Raw genomic sequence first — 18,267 nt, 5'->3', positions numbered from 1 at the left:
CAGTGGTTTACTTTGCTTTTGATGATAGGTATTTAAAGATTGCAACGTGTGCTTCAGACTTAAGCTCCTATGCACGCGGTAGTGAAAAGAAGGATGCAAAATTTCTTAAAGGCAGGTGGCAAGGATTTGGGGACTTGGCTATGATCAGAAAGGAAGGCTTCTGTGGTTTTGACCCAGGAGGGCGATAGGAGAGGAATTCATGTGGGTGCTTGCAGCCAACATCCAGGGCAGAGAAGAGAGACACAGTGAGTGGGCCAGAAAAGCATGGCTGGATTTAAAACAAAAAACTTTTCATAAACTTTTAAGCAAGTCAGGACTTCATCTGCAAGGGACAAGGGCACAGAAGGAAGAGGAGGCTCTCCTGCATGGGATGGTGGGCAGCCACAGACCAGGACGAGAGGCATTGGTGTGGAAACCTCCACGGCTTCCCCTGGCCTCAGCATCCTGCCCTGCTGGCCTCATAAAAATACCAACGTTGGCAGGCTTTGGAATAAAACCTTATTTTTGTTTCTCAGAAACCTTGTTTGGCACAAAGAACAGTGGACTAAGATCAGCAGCTCCACCCTGCTGTGTTCCAGTTTCCTGTCCATCTTGAGAGGTGGGTGTAAAGATCAGACCAGGTGAGAGAGAGGAAGGGCTGTGTGCTTTGTAACCAGCAAATGGCGTTAGTAGTGATCGTAGTAAGAAGGGCTTCATCTACTGATTTCTTGCTAGGTGGAAGCTCTGTGCTAAGGCCCTAAATTATGGTCTAACTTCATCAAAAACCCATGACATGGGTACTATTATCATCTTCATTTTATAGATGGGGAAAGTAAGACTCAATGAGACTTCTTCTAGGGTCACACAGCCTGTCAGTTGCAGAGTGGGGATTTAACTTCCAGCTGGCTTGATTCCACGGCCAGCTCTGATCTAGTCATTTTTTTTTCTTTCAAGTTCTAATCCTAGTGTAGAAATATACATCTATATTTATTTCTACATATCTATGTATCTATCTACTTAAATATACACATGTTGCAATCTTAAAAGACATAATGCATTTTCTAAGATCAAATAACTGCATTTTTTTTTTTTTTTAATGCCTAGTGTTGTGGAACTTTCTGCTTGTTCTCCAAGCTTCCTGACATTTACGTCACTGAACTTAGAATAACGGCAACAGTAACAACAATCACAGATAATAATAAGAGCTAGTGTATTTGTATTGCATTCTACATGCTAGGCATTGTCCCAAGGCAAGGGCTTTCCAATTATAAGTTGCACTAATGTTACGAGGTAATTACTATTATTATCCCCATTTTATAGATGAGGAAACCAAAGTCTAGAGAGGGGGGGAGTCACTTGCCCAAAGTCACACATTTTGCAGAGCGGGGGAGATGATAGAAGGGGATTGCTGGAAGGATAGAGAGTGAGTCTGTGTGTTGCTACTGAGCCCATGGTCAATTCAGGTTTGTGGGGAAACTTTAAGAGACTGGTTTTCAAACTGTGGTCCCTTGGCCAACAGTATGGGCATCCCCAGGGAACCGGCTAGAATCACAAGTTCTCCAATAGCACCCCAGGCCTGCTGCCTCAGAAACTCTGCAGTGGGGCCCCGCAGTCTGGCATGGGCTACAGCTTGAGAACCATGTGTTGAGAAATGACCCAGGATATGAGGGTATACACCAAGCAAAAGGGCACACAGCCCACAGACGCAGGGATCCTGGCTGAGGAACAGGAGGAAGCTCTGGAAGTGCCACTTACTTTTGTCACACCGAGGTCCATATTTATTGGGATCAGAGCAGAACTGACACTGGGAGCCTTGGAAGCCATCTTGGCAAGTGCACGTCCCATTGCCATCGAGGCCGTCTGCACACTGCAAGCAAAGGCAGGCCCCAAGGGCATGAGGACAATGTTCCACCATAAAGAAGTCCCAGATGCCTTTGTGTCATGGCCTGACTTCTTTGTAGTCAGATTCTCTCTGCTAGACATGGCTCTTTGGGACTCCTCGTGGAAAGTGGAGTCATGTTGGTAACAGGTAGGATGCTAAAACAGGGACAAGCTTGGGGTCCTGAGTCGGGATTTCGAACCTGAAGGGAAGTCATTCAAGGAGGAAGGGTGTCACCATGGTGAACTGGGAAGCTGCAAACAATGCTTGTGGGATGGTGTGACCGGCCACCGACCTTCAGAATGAAGGCTGGCTGTTCTCTCCAGAGTCTCGCTCGCTCAGCTTCCTGACCTCAGACAACAGCGTTTCCCCCTGCAGTGTAAGACTTCTTGTCTTCCACCTCCCCATTTCAGCTGTTTCAAGGTTGGCTTTGCAAGGATCGCTGTGCACCAGAGTTGGGCGCGGGCGACTTCCTGCCACGGGCTGTGGTAGCTAATTCGTACCCGCTTTGCCCTGGTCTTGCCTCACCTCAACCCATTTGTGGTTGCAGTTTTTCCTTCCCCTTGAGAGGGGCATATTTTAGATGTGGGTTTCTTAAATGCACAGATCTATAATTTCCCATGTTAACCACTGCTACTTTTACCTTTGTTTGTTTAGCTTTGGCCTCCAAGCTAGAGGAGTCAAGTTTGGGCCTTTACATTTTACTAGGTTTTGGAGGTGGGTTAATAAAAAGCAGATCACTGGGCAGTGCTTTTTTTTTTTTTTAAGTATCACAGAATCTTCATCCTGAAAGAAATCTTGGAGATCAATGCAGGGGACTCTGTTTTCCTCTCATAGGAGGAAAGTGGGGTCAGAGGGAGCCTCATTGAATTATCCAAGGTCAAGTGGTCAGCAGCAGGAAAGCAGATATCGGAACACTCCCGGACTCCCCCCTCCCCACCCCTGGCCCCAATTCCTTCTGCTACAGATACCTTCTGTTCTTTTAGCAACTGATCTGTTTCTTTTACTTTCGGGAATAGTGACTGGCACTGTAACACTTCTTGGTTTAGTGGTTTTAAAAATTGCTTTTCCACTTCACTTAGGACAGGTCAAGCTCAGTACTCATGAAACAGTTGATATCACCTGGCCATTCCCCGAGCACGGATTCGAGAAGCCTCCAGGACACTGGTTGCAGTCAGGCCCGTAGAAACCTTTGCAGCACTTTGGTATCTGAGAAACAAAACGCGTGTTGCCTTTTGAAACCACAAGCAGAGTGCCAATTCCTCAAAGGAGATACATTTTAATCTCCGTTATTGTAATAAACAGCATTAGCTCCCCGTTATGGGCTCGACTTCATCTGCAGATGATGGCACGGCTGGTGCTCAGCCATCTGCTCACCACACGTGTACTGAGCGCCAACCACGGGTGCCAAGCTGGCTCTGGCACCGCGAGAACAAGACATGAAGGCTCGTGCTCATGGAGCCCACCCTCGATGTCGTCGGGAAGAGACCGTCAAGGATGGTAAGAGACAGGCTGGACACGCGGCAGTGGCCGGTCCATGGTGGGGTGGAGGGGGAGCATCAAGAGGGTGGGTTCTCTGTTAAGAGCCAGAGGGAACCACAGGAGGGATGGATGCAGGGAAGGGGGTGACCCGGACCCCACGAGAGAGTTCACTCTGCCATTCCCCTGCAGGAAGACATGGCCAAGGCCCCACCGGCACCCTGTCACCTCACAGATGCTGAGGCCCCAGAGCGTGGCCCGGGAGCTCGGCCCTGCCAGCCTCACCTGCACGGTGGCATTGCAGTATCGGGCACAGCCACTCTTCAGGCTCCGTATTCTGCCAGTGTAGACACATCTGTGTGTGAAGAGTGTCTGGAAGAAAGCCAATGGGAAAAATGCATTGAGTCTGCATTTTGAGGTCCTCTGGGCATTGCTCGGCTTCGTACACTCGACAACCTACTTCCGTTTCCCTTTGACATCAGGCAAGAGCACCAGAACACTCCAGCTCACGTGGCTCTCTGTCAGAGCTTCGTCACCTTCTTTCCTTGTTGGTAGAACACAGGCTGGGATTGGCACAAGTCAGGGCACATTTATCTTTACCTCCCCTCTCTTGCCATAGCAGACTTTGCCAGTTGACCGGGGAACACTCTCCTGTTCATCCTCGATGTGACTTAGCCTCCTCTTCCAATCAATAGCCATCCCCAAGCTCCTTCTACATAGAAAATTTTGGAGCCAGTAGAGAGTCTCTCTCTAGTTTGTAGACAGATCCACCAAACAAAATAGTGATGGTCAGAGCTTTTCTCATAGGAGTGGTGTATATATATGTGCATGGAGGAAAGACTTAAGTGCAACCTTCCATTCTCTAACCCCTGGTGCCCGATCATAATTATCTAGAGCTGCCATTTATCAAGAGCCCACTAGGGTCAGATGCACTGCACATATAGGGTCATCAATCTTCAACTCCTTCCCTCTTTTGTAGATGAGGGAACTGAGGCCCTGACAGGTAAACCATTTTTTCTAAAGAGCACCGCTAGTAAGGGGCAGGTCCAGAGAATGGGTCTTACCACATACTAACTTTAGGATATCACAGGCAAGTCATGTAGTCTCTGTGGGCCTCAACTGCCTCATCTGTGAAATGGGACAATAATGCTGATCTCAAGTTTTATCCTAAGCATTCTGTCCCTGGCTCAAGTTTTATGCTAGGTAAACGTTGATGTGGAGGCACCCCTTCATCTTAGGCTCTTGCTCAAGAAGGTAGTGTTGAGAACTTCATGGGCTGTAAAATCCTAAAATCTGAGCTATATAAAGGAATTCTGCAGTCATTGAGGAAGGAATGTTCAGTCCCCTTGTCAGCTCTCAGGATAATTAAGTAAGTATAGATCATGGGAGCCTGGGAAGGGAAGTTTTGGGGCTTCTTTGCTTCTAACCCATGTATCTAATTCTGCCTTCTTTCTCTCTTTCTCTTCTTTACTTGGGCTGTAGCGATGGAGGATCATGGTTCTGCCACATATTAGCTGTGTGACCTTGTACGAAGCGTTTTATGTTTCCTTACCTTCGTTCCCAGATCACAAGATGGCTATGACGGTAATATACCTACCTCGCAGGTTTGCTGTATAAAGCATTTAGAACAATGTCTTGCACACAGCAATCGTTCTGATGCTAGTCAACATGATTTCCTCTCTTTTCCTCCCTCTCCGTATTCCCTGGTTGACGGCATCCTGTAGGACTCAGGGGTGATGTCTTGACTGAGCAAAATAACTATCTGCACACCTGCCCTTATTTAATGTTCATGTTTTGCTTTATTAAATGCTTCTCAGTAGGATTGTGTTAAAGAGCTTATCTCCTTCCTTAGTGACCTATTCTAGCGTTGAATGATACTTCTCGTTGGGATGCTCTTTTTTTTTTTTTTAAAGATTTTATTTATTTATTTGACAGAGACAGAGACAGCGAGAGCGGGAACACAAGCAGGGGGAGTGGGAGAGGGAGAAGCAGGCTTCCCGCTGAGCAGGGAGCCCGATGCGGGCTCGATCCCAGGACTCTGGGATCATGACCTGAGTTGAAGGCAGCCGCTTAACGACTGAGCCACCCAGGAGCCCCGGGATGCTCTTTTTTTAGGACAAAATTATAAGCAGAGATTTCTAACATCAATTTTACCTTGGAGCATTTTGCTTTTGTCACCCATAGAGCACTTGGCATATGAATTCTGGGTTGTTGCAGAACGATCTGTTTTCCCTGTTAGACTACATCTTCTCAACACAAAAACGAAAACGAAACAAAACTACATCTCATTCATCTTTATGCCATGGGAACCAGCTCTTAATAGATGTGAGCAAAATTCAGTCGAACTTGAAAAGGGTTTGATGGTCCTAATGTCATTCTCTTGATAGGCCTTGTTTTTCTATCTATGCTTGGGAAGAGCAAACAGAAGTAAAGTGTGGCAGAATATGCCAGCCCCAAATCGGCCACTTGGCCTAAGGATTGTTTTGCGCTCAAGGCACCCTTGAAAAACAGCAGATAGAAAAGGGACACTCTGACTTCCCCCTGTTTCTTTCTGAAAACAAGAGATAAAACTCCCCTGTGAAAGATGCCCTCCCTGTACCAGGACAAAAGAGACCTCTTGTCACTAGAGACAAGAAGCTGAAGCAGAGAAAAAACTGCACAAATGGACCTTGTTAAAATAACTCTGAATTTCCTCTAGCCTCCCTGTACATTTCAGTGACTTTCCCACAATTGCCTCCTTTTATTTAACCTACCACATAAACATTTGGGTTTTGCCATTTCTTTGGGTCTTCGCTTTCTTATGGGCTCTCCCGTGTACACATAAAATCTGTGAACTTTTCTCTTGTTAATCTGTCTAATGTTCATTTAATTCTCAGGCCCAGCTGGAGACCTTAAGATGGTGAAGGCAAAGCTTTGACTCCCCTACACAAACTTAAGAGGGTGAAGTAGAGAAAGAATGAAACTTTACTGAATAGCCACTTGATTTATGTATTGTACTTGGGTTTTTAATCTCTGCTAATCCTCTTATTATTATTACTTACAGACAAAAAAATTTAGTGTAAGAAGGTTAAGCAATGCACCTAGGGTTAATGAGCAAGGATTCAAATGCAGCTCTGTCTACCCTCCCCCATACAGTGGGCTTTCTACCCTCCCCTACATAGTAGGCTAAGAGCCAATCTGACGTTACCCCAGTTGGAATTAATATCTTTTAAGAAGAAAGGTAGAAAAGATGAGAAGCAACACCAGTGGGGTCACTCGGGTGATGTGTGGTTTCATGAAGCCATCACACTTACTGTGGGCTCAGAGTTAGCAGGACATTTGCTCCAATACACCAGAGAACAGCTCACACAGGTGCCCTGGAAGGAAAGACAAGGATCAGTACAGGCATCCCTGTAAGAGGGAGCAGGGGACCACCCTACCTGGCCTCATGCTTCCTTCCTCCAGGGGACCACTCTTGGCCTCCCTCTCCACTCCCTACTGGTGCCTCCCTGGGGAGAAGGAGGGAGGTCAGTGCCCGTGCCAGAGGGTTTGGGAGCTGGAACTGAGCTTGCTCAGAGCAGCCGCCTCCTCTCCTTTGTTCAGGGTCAGATCGACTGTCCACCGGCCTGAGGTTTCTGATTGGCTCTCCGCCATGTAGAGGCACCTGTCCCTGAGGAAGCAGTGCAGATTTTCCACCTGTGGCGGGGACGGAGCGTTAGCACTGGGCACAGGCTTGTTCTCCAGTTAGCCTAGCAGCAGCGAAGCTGAGCATGGAATCTCCGCCTTTCAGTCTCTGCCCGCCCCACCCCCCCCAACCCTGGGCTTCTTGTTTCATTTGAATTCAGGAGGAAGGAGAGGGGTGAGTGCTTCCAAATCTTTCCAGATCAATTTTCTGACCTCTTTTGGGCTCTGTGCTCCAGCAGGTGGACCTTGAAGAATGGTCTCTCAGCCTCCCCTGCCAGTGTCTTAATGGTCTTGGCCAATGCGAGACGCCAGCAGGATACTGGTGGGTAGGAGGAGGGCAAGATAGAGGTATTTCTTCCTTACATCTCTGCTGGGCACCATCACTATAGCTCCTGATGGATGTCACTTCTTCCATCCTTCCAGCTCTCACTGGGTTCTGTACCTCCTAGCCCTCCCTTCCTCACCTCTTTGGTCCTGGATGGTAAAGATTTCCTGCCATTCCTTCTCCTTGGATGCCCCAGCATAACTCGGTTGTCTCCTTAGCCCTGCCCACCCCTCTGTAGTAGCTTCTTCATTAAAGACTCTTCATTTGAACCATTGGGGTAACTTCTGTTTCCTGTAGGGACCCTAACTAGTACAGAGAATTATTAATTAAACCTCTAAAATCCAAACATACAAGACAAGGCAGCTATGCGTTAAGGCTGGTGCAAATTGAGACTTCTAGACAGTCCCAGCTGCCCTTACTCTGTGCTAGCCTAAATACTTTGCAGAGAATGCATTTGTACTTTTTTCAAAAAGATTTTATTTATTTATCTGAGACAGTGAGACAGAGCAAGAGAGAGCACAAATGGTGGGGAGGGAGAGAGGGAGAGAGAGAAACAGACTCCCCACTGAGTGGGGAGCCCAACGCAGAGCTCGATCCCAGGACCCTAAGATCATGACCTGAGCCGAAGGCAGATGCTTAACTGACTGAGCCACCCAGGCGCCCCAGCATTTGTACTTTTAACAGACCTAACAAAAACTATCCTAAATCTTGTAGAGCAGATAGATTTGACTTTAAACCCAGAGAAAATAATAAAAGAAGACTCTATCTTAAGGCAGGTGTTGGGAAGCTCTTTTCTCTATTAAACCAAAATCCTTTGGGCTGTGGCCCAAACCCACATCTAGATTCTTTCCTTTGGGAATTTGGAGAACAAGCTTTTGAGCAACCTGGAACAGAGCAACCCTGCAACAGGCAGGCAGTTAGGGCTGCCCTTGTCCCTCCATAGGCTTCTTTTCTTGACCTTGAATGGCAGCTGCTTGGGATGGGGAAGCTCTAAAGTCAATAATTAGACTCCTATTGAGTCTTTTTGGCAGAGGCCCTATTTTCCAAAAATCTTTCACCTTTGGGATAGGAGATGAGACTATTCTCGTCTGGCCTGTTCTGATCTTCACCCCAGCCCAAGCCGGGTGATGTACCTGCCAAAACTTTTTTTTTCAAAGAATGAACCAAACAAAAATCACTGGTAGGGACTGGCTGGGAAAGTGACTAGGTTTCAGCCTCTCTTAAAAAGGGGTGCTCAGAATGGAATCAAATCCCCCAGATGGTATATGACTGGCATGGAGAACAGGCACCTGCACAATATCCTAAAACATATCAGAAGAACCAGCCACAGTCCTGTACCAGGTGACCAACCAGCTATTTCCAGCCTTCATGATAAGAAGAGGGATCAATAAATAAAACCTATAAAATGAAACCATTATTCCTTGCTCAATGCCCATATTCCAAGGATATTTTGAGAACAATCATTGAAGTATTATTGCAGTGTCCTGAAAAGAAAGACCCAGACTGATTATTGCGCTAACTTCGGGGGTATGGTTTCCATGGGAACTGAGAGATCACATGTACAGCAGTGTTGAAATTTGGGGTGCTTTGAATAAAATCAGCTCAGCCAAGTAGGTTGCTATGGAAACAGGAAAGGCCATTAGAGGGTACACAAGCTCATAGGCAAACAGAAAGTTTGGTATTTGAAAAGAAATACAGAAAGAGGGTTGATTGGCGAGGCCAGAGCACCCACCTGAGAAGAAATTCTTTTTTAAGTTTCTTAGAATAAAGCTATGGGCTTGGAGCAAGGTGGTCCTAGGGGACACAGGCAGGGACTGATCCCACTTCTTCTGGTGTAGTGGGCTGAATAGTGTTCCCCACCAAATTCGTGCTCCCTTGAGTAAGCCTTTGCAAATGTAATTAGTTAAGATGAGGTCATGCTAGATTGGGGGGGGTTCTGAATCTAATGGCTGGTGTCCTTAACAGAAGTGAGGGGACCCACACAGTGACTAGAGTGGGAAGAAAGCCACGTAAAGACAGAGGCAGAAATTGGAATAATGCAGCTGAGGAATGCCAAGGATTGCCAGGAGGCATCAGAAGCTGGAAGAGGCGAGGAAGGATGCCCCCTCCCAGAGCCTTCAGAGGGAGCACGGCCCTGCTAATACCTTGATTTCAGACCCCTGGCCTCCAGAACTGTGAGAGAATACATTTCTGTTGCTTTAAGCCTCTTCCTTTGCGGTAATTTGTTACAGCTGCTCTAAAAAGCCAATAGATCTGGGAGGCGTCGATCATGGTTATGAGCTAGGACCTCAGGCCCGTCTGCCTCTTCGTGGAGACAGAAACCTGTCTGGAATGAGGCTCCTGGGGTGAGACTCTCCTTGCCAGCTTCCTTAGGAGCGTGAGAGGGAAGGCTGTTGTCTGCCCTGTGGGGCTGTTTGGGGCCCCTCTTTATCTTCCTAGCTTCCTTACCAGTCTCATCTCTCTCTTGCTTTCATCACATCGATGGGGCAGAATCGGCACGATGGAGGGAGGAATGAGGACGCCAGTCAGGGTGTAGATTCGGCCGTTTTTGGCAATGACCTCTGTCTCTTCCATGGCCACATCATTTGCCAGAATCTGTCCCTGGAAGGAAGCAGGGACATCTTTCATTCTGTCCTGCAGGACACCAGCCGTCCCCAGGCAGACCTGGGTGTGTGGCCTCCTGTCAGATGGTTGCTACGAGAAGGGCCTGGCTGACAGGAAAAGATGGATTTTTTTTTTTAAAGGCTGATTTATTTATTTTAGAGAGAGAGAGAGAGCACAAGGTGAGGGGACAGAAGGAGAGAAAATGGCAAGCAGGCTCCATGCTCAGCGGGGAGTACGACGTGGGGCTTGGTCTCCAGACCCTGAGATCATGGCCTGAGCTGAAACCAAGAGTCAATCATTTAACTGAGCCCCCGGGGCACCCCAGGGAAAGATGGATGTTAAATGAATTCTTGACAGACACCGGGCAAGGATGTCTCTGCAGAGATGGTCCTTGCAGGTGCGGGGCTGGGAAGGGGGATAACTATTCCAGCTCTATGATATATTTGCTAAGAGACTGCGGGTTAACCATTTTACCTCTCTGTTGGTGAAGCGAAGGTCCATTCGTTCAGATACATTTATTGACCCTGTATTATGCTCTGCTTTAGGCGCGGGGGATACATCAGTAAAAAACCCAGACAAGTCCCTGCTTATGTTGTAGGGGAGGGAGCAGAATTGAATAGATTGGCAAAGAATTCTGACCTCCTTTCCCCCAAAATCTGCTCCACTTGTGGTATTAAAGGCAACTCCATCCTTCTGGTGGCCCGAGTCAGAAGCTCAGGAGACTTCTTCCTCTAATCCATCAGCAGATTCTCCTGGGGCTTCCTTCAAAATGCTATCAGAATGCAACCACTTCTTCCCATAGCCTTGCTACCACCCTGGTCTGAGTCACCATCATTCTTCTCTGGTTATTACAGTCAGCTTCTAACTAGCCTCCCGGAATGGATGTCTGATCATGTCACTCCACGGCTCGAAATCCCCCATGGCTCCTCATCTCATTTAAAGTAAGAGTTCTTAGGCCATGCGTGACCTGACCCCACTTCTCCTTCTCCCTCCCACTGCCTTGACCTCTCCTACCTCTCTTCCTTCATTCCCTCTGTTCCAGCCATGATGACCTTGCTGTTCCTCAACCACATCAGGCATATGCTCCCTTCTTTGTGCCTTTCTTTGCTCCCTCTCTCTGGAATGCTCTTTCCCCCAGATATTCATGTTGCTTGCTTGTTTCTTCATTTCCTTCAGGTCTTTGCTCAGATGTTTTCTTCTTCGTGAGGATTTCTTGGGCATTTTATTTAAAATGTCAGCTTTATCCTTGCTTTATATCCCCCTTCTTTGTTTGTTTGCCTTAGCACGTACTACTTTCTAATATTTGCTGTGTTTTACTTATTTAATTTGTTTACTATCTTCCTATTTACTAGAATGAAAGTTGCATGCAACCAGGGACTTTTCTCTATTTGCTCATTGGTCTACATTTAAGACCCAGAATGGTGTCTGGCCCATAGTGGGCACTCAATAGATAAAGAAAAGATGCATCATTATTATCATCACCATCAAGAGTGAATCAACGGGAGATAGAATCTGCATGCTGTCAGACTTTTGCTGATATTAGCCCAGGGAGTTAGCTGAATAACACTGCCTTCACTGAGTTTCTTAAATAAGTCATGTTCCCTCCCACCACAGGGCCTTTGCACATGTTCTCCCTTCACTCTGGAACTCTCCTCTACTCATCTCTGCTGAAATTCCCTGTACTCATCCTTTGAAACTTGTCTAAAGCATAGCTTCCTCACTGAGGACCTCTAGAATGTCCAGCCTCCTCTTACTGTAAACTCTCATTGTAATTATAATTGCACTTATTATAATTGTAATGAAATAATTAGCTGGTCATTAATTAGCTGCTCGAAGTCTGTTTTCCTTGCTAGAATGTAAGCCGGTCTTCTTCATTGCTTTATCCTGCGCATCTAGTTCAGAGTCTCACACCTGCAGCTGCTCAGCAAATAAATGAAATCATGAAATGCAAGAAATAACACATGAAGGAAGTAATCATCAAGATCGTAAGCCTGGGAGTTAGGGTATAGGTAGGATAACCTGGTGAACAATCATAAGCAGAGCAAAAATGCATGTGAGTCACAACAGCAGCGGTAGAGTTTTTTCACCTACGTTGTTGGTTGTGTTGAACTGTATGATCTGGTTGGCCAGGCTCCTAATGTGTGGGATCACAATGAGGGAAGCCACTTCCAGCTGCCAAGAGAAGAGAACAGCACAGACAGTTTTGAGCAATGCATAGAGCCCTGCTTTTGTAAAGTTCTCATTGGAAAAAATAGCCTGGAAGTCTAGGAAATAAATAATGGGAGGTCTGATGTCATCAGTTTTGTGGCTTTGAGGGTTTCTTTGATAACAGGCTCATTATTCATTGCTTAGGGTATGCCCAGAGCTACAGATAAAGAACAATTGTCACGGATTTTCTAGCACTGTAATAATGGAATTTAAGATGAGGTCAGATATGTGGAAAGCAGGAAAAAATAGGGCAGGGAAGTGGGGCCAACCTGAGTCAATGGGACAATGTGGTATCTGACGAGTTCCAGAAGCTTCCGAGATCCCTGCAATGGAATAAAAATACTTCTTTAGTCATTGCAGAAAATACAACTTTCCCCCTTTTGTGGGAACTTCCTCCAATGACTTTAGATGCATAATCAAGAAAAGTCAATGCCCCATAATCTCTTCATTGGGAAGTGCAGGATGAGAAAAACCCCATCCTCAAGGCGCTGACATTCACCAAATTCCTCTTTTGTGGCAGGAACTGTTCTGAAAGCATTATATGCACATTTTATCTAATTTTCTTAAAAGCCTTGTGAGGGAGGGACCGCTATTGGCTCATTTTATGTGTGACAACACCAAGTTTTAAAGACACCACCGAGGTCACAAAGCTAAGTTAGGATAATAAGCCTAAGAAGTTCTCAGTCACTCTGTTCCATTACTTCTCTGAATGTCTAAAGCTACATTCTGGAATTTCTAAGACAGCCTCAGTTGAGGATTCTGTTTCACTTTCCCCATAAATAAATGTCTGCTTGTCAGACCATGTGCTGGTTATTTAGGAATTTACACAATCCTTCTTAGGAATATCTGGGCAGGACACTCTCCCCTTCTGAGCTGCCATGGTCCATGGTCATCTCTCCTTCAAAGCCCTTTCCACGATTTCTCATGCTTCAGAAGCATAGTAGCGGTGGAGAAAAAAGAGAGTCTTGGGACTTCCAGCGGGATGAGCAGTCCCCGTAGGGGTGCCCTGGGGAGAGCGTACAGAGGTGAGGACCGCAGGGAACTACTCTCTGGGGACCAGCAGCCGTGAGGGTCTGCGATCTCCCACCAGAATCAGAGCCGGGGGTTACAAGCTCAGAGCCCTTGAGTTCAGCTTCGTAAGTTGCACAGCCATGGTTCCTCTGGCTTGGACGGGAGGAGGATCACAGATCAAGATCATAGTCACCTCCCAGAGGTTGACATTTTAGGGACATGTCCCAACAGCGAGAAGTCCCAGGCTGAAAGAGAGCCCAGCTGAATCTGAGGCCCATGCGCCCAGGCTCCCCTCTGCACTCATTCTGGGTCCCTAGGCCGAGGGAGTTTCCCCGAAGTAGAGTGACCCCTTATCCTGGCTTGTCTGGTACAACCCTGCTTTACGCCTTGCATGTTGGCAGCCCCATTCGCTCTCGCGTATGCTGGTGTGGATGATACATCGTATGGCCACCATATCGAGAAACCCAAAGCAGTATGTGCAGGGCAAGGTTACCCGTAAGAATGTTGGGATTGAAGCCCAAGTAGCCAGCCCTGGCAGCGATGCTTTGTGTAGCCGTGGCTTTGTTACTGCGTGAGTTCAGACTCTTAGATTCTGGCTCTAATCTTCCCCTTGCAGCGGCTTTCTGGTACCCGCGAGTGAGGACTTGCAGGCAGAAGCAATGAGATTACAGTTTGGATGTTCAGTGGCAGAAGGGGTGAGCAAAAGTGGGGACCGCTGGGAAATGTCAGCCCAAACTGGATTGCAAGGCAGGGGTGGGGTCTGTCTGGCTTATTAATCAGAGTCGCCAGGCCACACAGCGTGCGGTACACAGGGGGCCCCGCATCAACGTTTGTGCTGATAAGTTAAAAGCGGGGGGAAGGGATCCTGGGAAGAGCACTGAGCTGGACCTTGGGGTCCTGAGTTCTAATCCTGATTGTGCTGCTGTGACTTGAGCCAGCCACATAGCTCCTCTAGGCTCGGTCTGGCCTGCAAAATAAAGAGGGTGGTGTGGACCCCTTCCGACCCTCTGATTCTGTAGAGAAGACTTTATTAACTGGATCATTTGCTTCTAAAGCCCTAAGAATTAATTGGTGTTGGATTGTTTTTTACAAGAAGCAGGAGAATGAAAGGGACAAAGGAATTGATTGGTGTCATTCCCGCCATTGTGTGTGCCTGTCCCCTTGTCTGGCTGGGAGCCATGAGGGCCATCGTTCAGTTAGAATGGAGTCCAGTGTGGCTCAAATCGACAGGATGTGCGTCCAGGTGCTGCTCTTTCCATGTAGTTAGTGCATCCTTTCCCTTATGAAGACATTTGCTTCCTCCTTGCTGTTTTAGGTAAAAATGACAAAAACCCAGCCCTTTGATGCCAGGGCATAAAGAGAGTTTTTCTACCAAATTGTTAACATGACCCCGAACTCTGCAATTTTACCTCCCTTTGTCCCATGTTACTTGCAAGGTATTTGTGAGCTGGCAAGGGCCAGTCTCTGGTTCCCTGTGCTTTCATTTCCCCTAGTTCAGTGATGAAGTCATCAGCTGGGGCTGGTCATCAGCAGCTGTGGTCTCTGTGTGGATAGGATGGTTCCTGGACTGAAATTTTGCTTCAGGGAGAAGCAGAAAGATACACTGGAAAGGAAACATGGCATTCTAAAATCAGAATTAGAAGCCATTCCTCTAATGAAATCAGTTTATTTTCCATCTCATGGGCATAGCTGATGGGGCTTTTCTGTCTCCAGCTGAGGTTCTTCCCTGAAATACGGCTGAAGGATGCTATTAAAATGCATGGAGAGAGAAGGAACTTCCTATAGGTTGAGAAGTTTTAACCAAACAGGCTCTGGGCCTGAGAAAACAGCGGAAATGATCATTCTATTCCTCGCTTAGAAATTAAAGTGGGAGAACAGTTTTGACTCAGAACGAAGAGACTTGGAGTGTTTATATTCTCTGCCGGCTGAAAGATACTGCCTTTGAGAGCAAGGTGATTGAGAGCCAGGAGCAGTGGTGTGCTGGTAAATCAGTTCTGTGGGGAAGCAGAGGAGCCAGATTTACAGAGCTGGCCAATTTGTGCCGTGTAAATGTTGCCACTATAAGTTAATTTCGAGCTGCAAGGCAATCTCAGTGAGCAAAGCTGGGAACAGGTACACAATCTACTTGAGAGCCCAAGCCAGCCAGCCAGCTCCAGCCACAACTGGAAGGAGTCATGAAGGAAGAGAAAGAAGAGATTTCTGAGCCAAGGTGCTTGACAGAAAAGCAGGGAGGTTGATATTTCTCTATTCTAATTAAAAGGTTTTGTCTTAATTTTAAGTGTAGCAGGTTAGGTGTCTGAGAACTCCTTTAATATTATTTAAAAAAAACTGGTATCAAATTAGAAGCTATGTACTCAACGAAGCCATATAATCTCAGGATTTTAATAATTTCCCAGGGGAGCAACATTACTTTTTAGCTTTAAAGTTAAGTATGAGAGCTATAACCACCTTTCTGCAATAGCTAGGTTTCAGAAAACTTACGTGTGAATTGTATTTTTAAAATAGCATCCTATCTTGAAGACACTGGGAAATCTAGCATTTTAAGTGAAAACCTGTAGCAAATCCTTTAATATGGTGAATGTTCATTTGCAGTGTAAGAGATTACCTTCTGATTTATCTCTTCAATCCATATATTTTTAATTCAAAGTTTTCTGAAGGCGAGATACCCTTGTAGATACCTGAAAGTGTTCTAGAAAGGTATGTATCCATGTGCATCTCTAAACCATACATGCAACAAGATTCAGGGTTCCAAAAACAGCGTGGCCTGGGTTAGAAAGTTGGTGCTTCCCCAAATGTCTATTTCTAGATCTCATGGAGGTGTTACTAAATCAAAATGCTTGGGGTATGGTTTGTGAAGCCGCCTACTTAACAAACTCCAAGGGTGATTCCTAAGTATACTGAAGTTTAGGAATCACTACCCTAAAAGATCGGGACCCTCCATTTTGTATAATGAACTGATCTACCTGAGGTCATGGATAGTGTTGCCCCATTGGCAAGATGGCAGCATGATTTCAGGGCACTGGAGGAAAGCTCGTGGCCCTTCCTATAATTCCATCATTTGACATTCTAATGAACAAAATTCCATAATTAATTACCCTTTCCTTTGGTTTAAGGCTGTTATTTCTGGGAGAGGAAACACATTAAATGGTTTCAATCACTTATACTCTTATGTGAAGGAGTAAAAAAATCTCCTTTCTAGGAGAGAATGTGAAAGAATTGAAGGCCTTTATGGTATATAAGGAGAGATTATTATGAAGAAAGATGAAAGCAATAGAAAGGAATGCCTTGGGCATCTAAAAATAACATTTATTCCTTTTTCTTTTTTTAAAAGAAGGCTTCATGTCTAGCATGGAGCCCAACATGGGGCTTGAACTCACGACCCTGAGAGCAAGACCTGAACTGAGATCAAGAGTCAGACACTTAACTGACTGAGCCACCCAGGTGCCCTCCAACATTTATTCCTTTTAAATTTAGCCTAGACCTGGCCCAGAATGGCCTAGTTTAGAGTTCATTTACAAGGTAGTTTTAGAAGTTGTAGGGAACTTAAAATATTGATTTCGCTACTGAGAAATATTAGAAGAGCCAGGAAAAATCAAACCAATCATTTAGACCTGGGGTTGCAAATAGATTTTATTTCCTGTGCTCAGTCTGACTGGCTATTTGGAACTCTGTCTAGGAGATTGGAGCCACATCCATAGTTCCAGAGGACTGTGATTGATTAATGATGTCTGTATTGGTTGCGGGAGGGTAGGTGGTGATACATGTGTCACTTGTTGAACATCCCTAGTTTGGAAAAAGTCTGTATGGGCTCACATCATGTCAATGATGTCATCAGAGTAAGTAGGATACCATACCTCTGGAGAAAGGAGGTAATCAAGAGTGCCATCCTTCATATTGTTTAATGCTTCATTACTTGGAACGAAAATGGTGTATGGTCCACCAGCCCCATCTTCATCTAAGGCATGTCCCACATTGGTTTCCTGCATTTGAGGAATGAAATTTTATATCTGCAATCTATCTCTGACAAATCCTTGAAGTAATTCCTTAGCAAATATTTATAATTGATACCTCTGCTCATTATACAAAAGATTAGACATAAAACCATTTTCCAGAAATTCATGAAAAGTACATACCTCTAACAAAGATCTGAACTTGCTGTATCTTGGTTGTAGCATTGTCATTATGGTTTGCTAAAAATCATGAAAAGAAATAGGTGGTTTAAGATATAGACACCCCAACATTAAAAGGTCTGTGACAGAGTTTATGTGTAAATGTGGATAGAAAAGAACCTGGTCAACTGCAACACATTATAGAGATGTTTCCTGTTGTTAATTGAATTGGTGGTTCAGATCTGCATGTTCTAAAGTAGCCTTTGGCCATCATCAAATGAGTCAAAAGAAATAAATTTTTATCACAGTGAGGATTGCCCTGCTCCATAAAGCATGAAGGATAACTTTTCATGACAACTGGTTACTGGACTGAATCATCATATGTGGCTGTAAAAGAGATCATAAAATTGAGATCTTTCCAACACCTAATGCATGTTTCTCTTTCTGTTGGCAGAGATACCCAGAATTCTATTGAAAACAGAAATTATCCCATTTTCCCCATGGTTGAGGTCCTAGTAGACATGAAAGACAAGCCCATAGTGCTGGCATGCATTTTCTTCTTTGATATGACTCTCCAGGGAACAGAGAAAGATGGATTTGGGTTGACCTAACTTTTACCTGAAATGTCTCACCTTAGTGTTGCTCTCAAATGTGGGTGCCATCTTGTCCATGGCTCTGTCGAGGATGTGCAGGAGCCCATTGGAAGCAACTATGTCCCCCTGTATAATTTTTACCTTCTTTTTGCCTCCATAGAGTTTAAGTTTTATTTGATTGTCCTAAAACACCAAGAAAAAATAAAATTAATGTGGTATCCTTGAAGGAGTATTGGATTAGAAGTCCTGAGTCCCTGGGATCTATCATTTATTGGCTATAGGATCTTGGATAAGTCACTTAACCCAAAATGGGAAAGATGTCATTTGCTTGCTTCACTTCACAGGTCTTTCATTAAAATCAAATGAGATAATGTGTGAAATCACTGATGACTACCAGGGATTGCTAAATGTGAATAG

General features: G+C 45.5%; 1 protein-coding gene across 1 annotated transcript in view; it reads right to left on the bottom strand.

Annotated features, from left to right (window-relative positions):
* Positions 1–18,267, bottom strand: part of STAB2 (stabilin 2) — a 144,831-nt gene that overhangs the window by 79,886 nt on the left and 46,678 nt on the right. Inside the window, exons 13-22 of the mRNA XM_036103511.2 lie at positions 17,890–18,033; positions 17,282–17,338; positions 17,003–17,128; positions 12,407–12,460; positions 12,021–12,101; positions 9,774–9,926; positions 6,631–6,693; positions 3,623–3,709; positions 2,981–3,067; positions 1,735–1,846 (exon numbers count right to left, since the gene is read on the bottom strand). Coding sequence (XP_035959404.2) covers positions 1,735–1,846; positions 2,981–3,067; positions 3,623–3,709; positions 6,631–6,693; positions 9,774–9,926; positions 12,021–12,101; positions 12,407–12,460; positions 17,003–17,128; positions 17,282–17,338; positions 17,890–18,033 — 964 coding nt within the window. The remainder of the gene's footprint in view (positions 1–1,734; positions 1,847–2,980; positions 3,068–3,622; positions 3,710–6,630; positions 6,694–9,773; positions 9,927–12,020; positions 12,102–12,406; positions 12,461–17,002; positions 17,129–17,281; positions 17,339–17,889; positions 18,034–18,267) is intronic.

The sequence above is a fragment of the Halichoerus grypus genome, chromosome 6, assembly GCF_964656455.1.
Source record: "Halichoerus grypus chromosome 6, mHalGry1.hap1.1, whole genome shotgun sequence".
In the NCBI taxonomy this organism is placed as follows: Eukaryota; Metazoa; Chordata; class Mammalia; order Carnivora; family Phocidae; genus Halichoerus; species Halichoerus grypus.
This window is presented reverse-complemented; position numbering and strand designations above follow the sequence as displayed.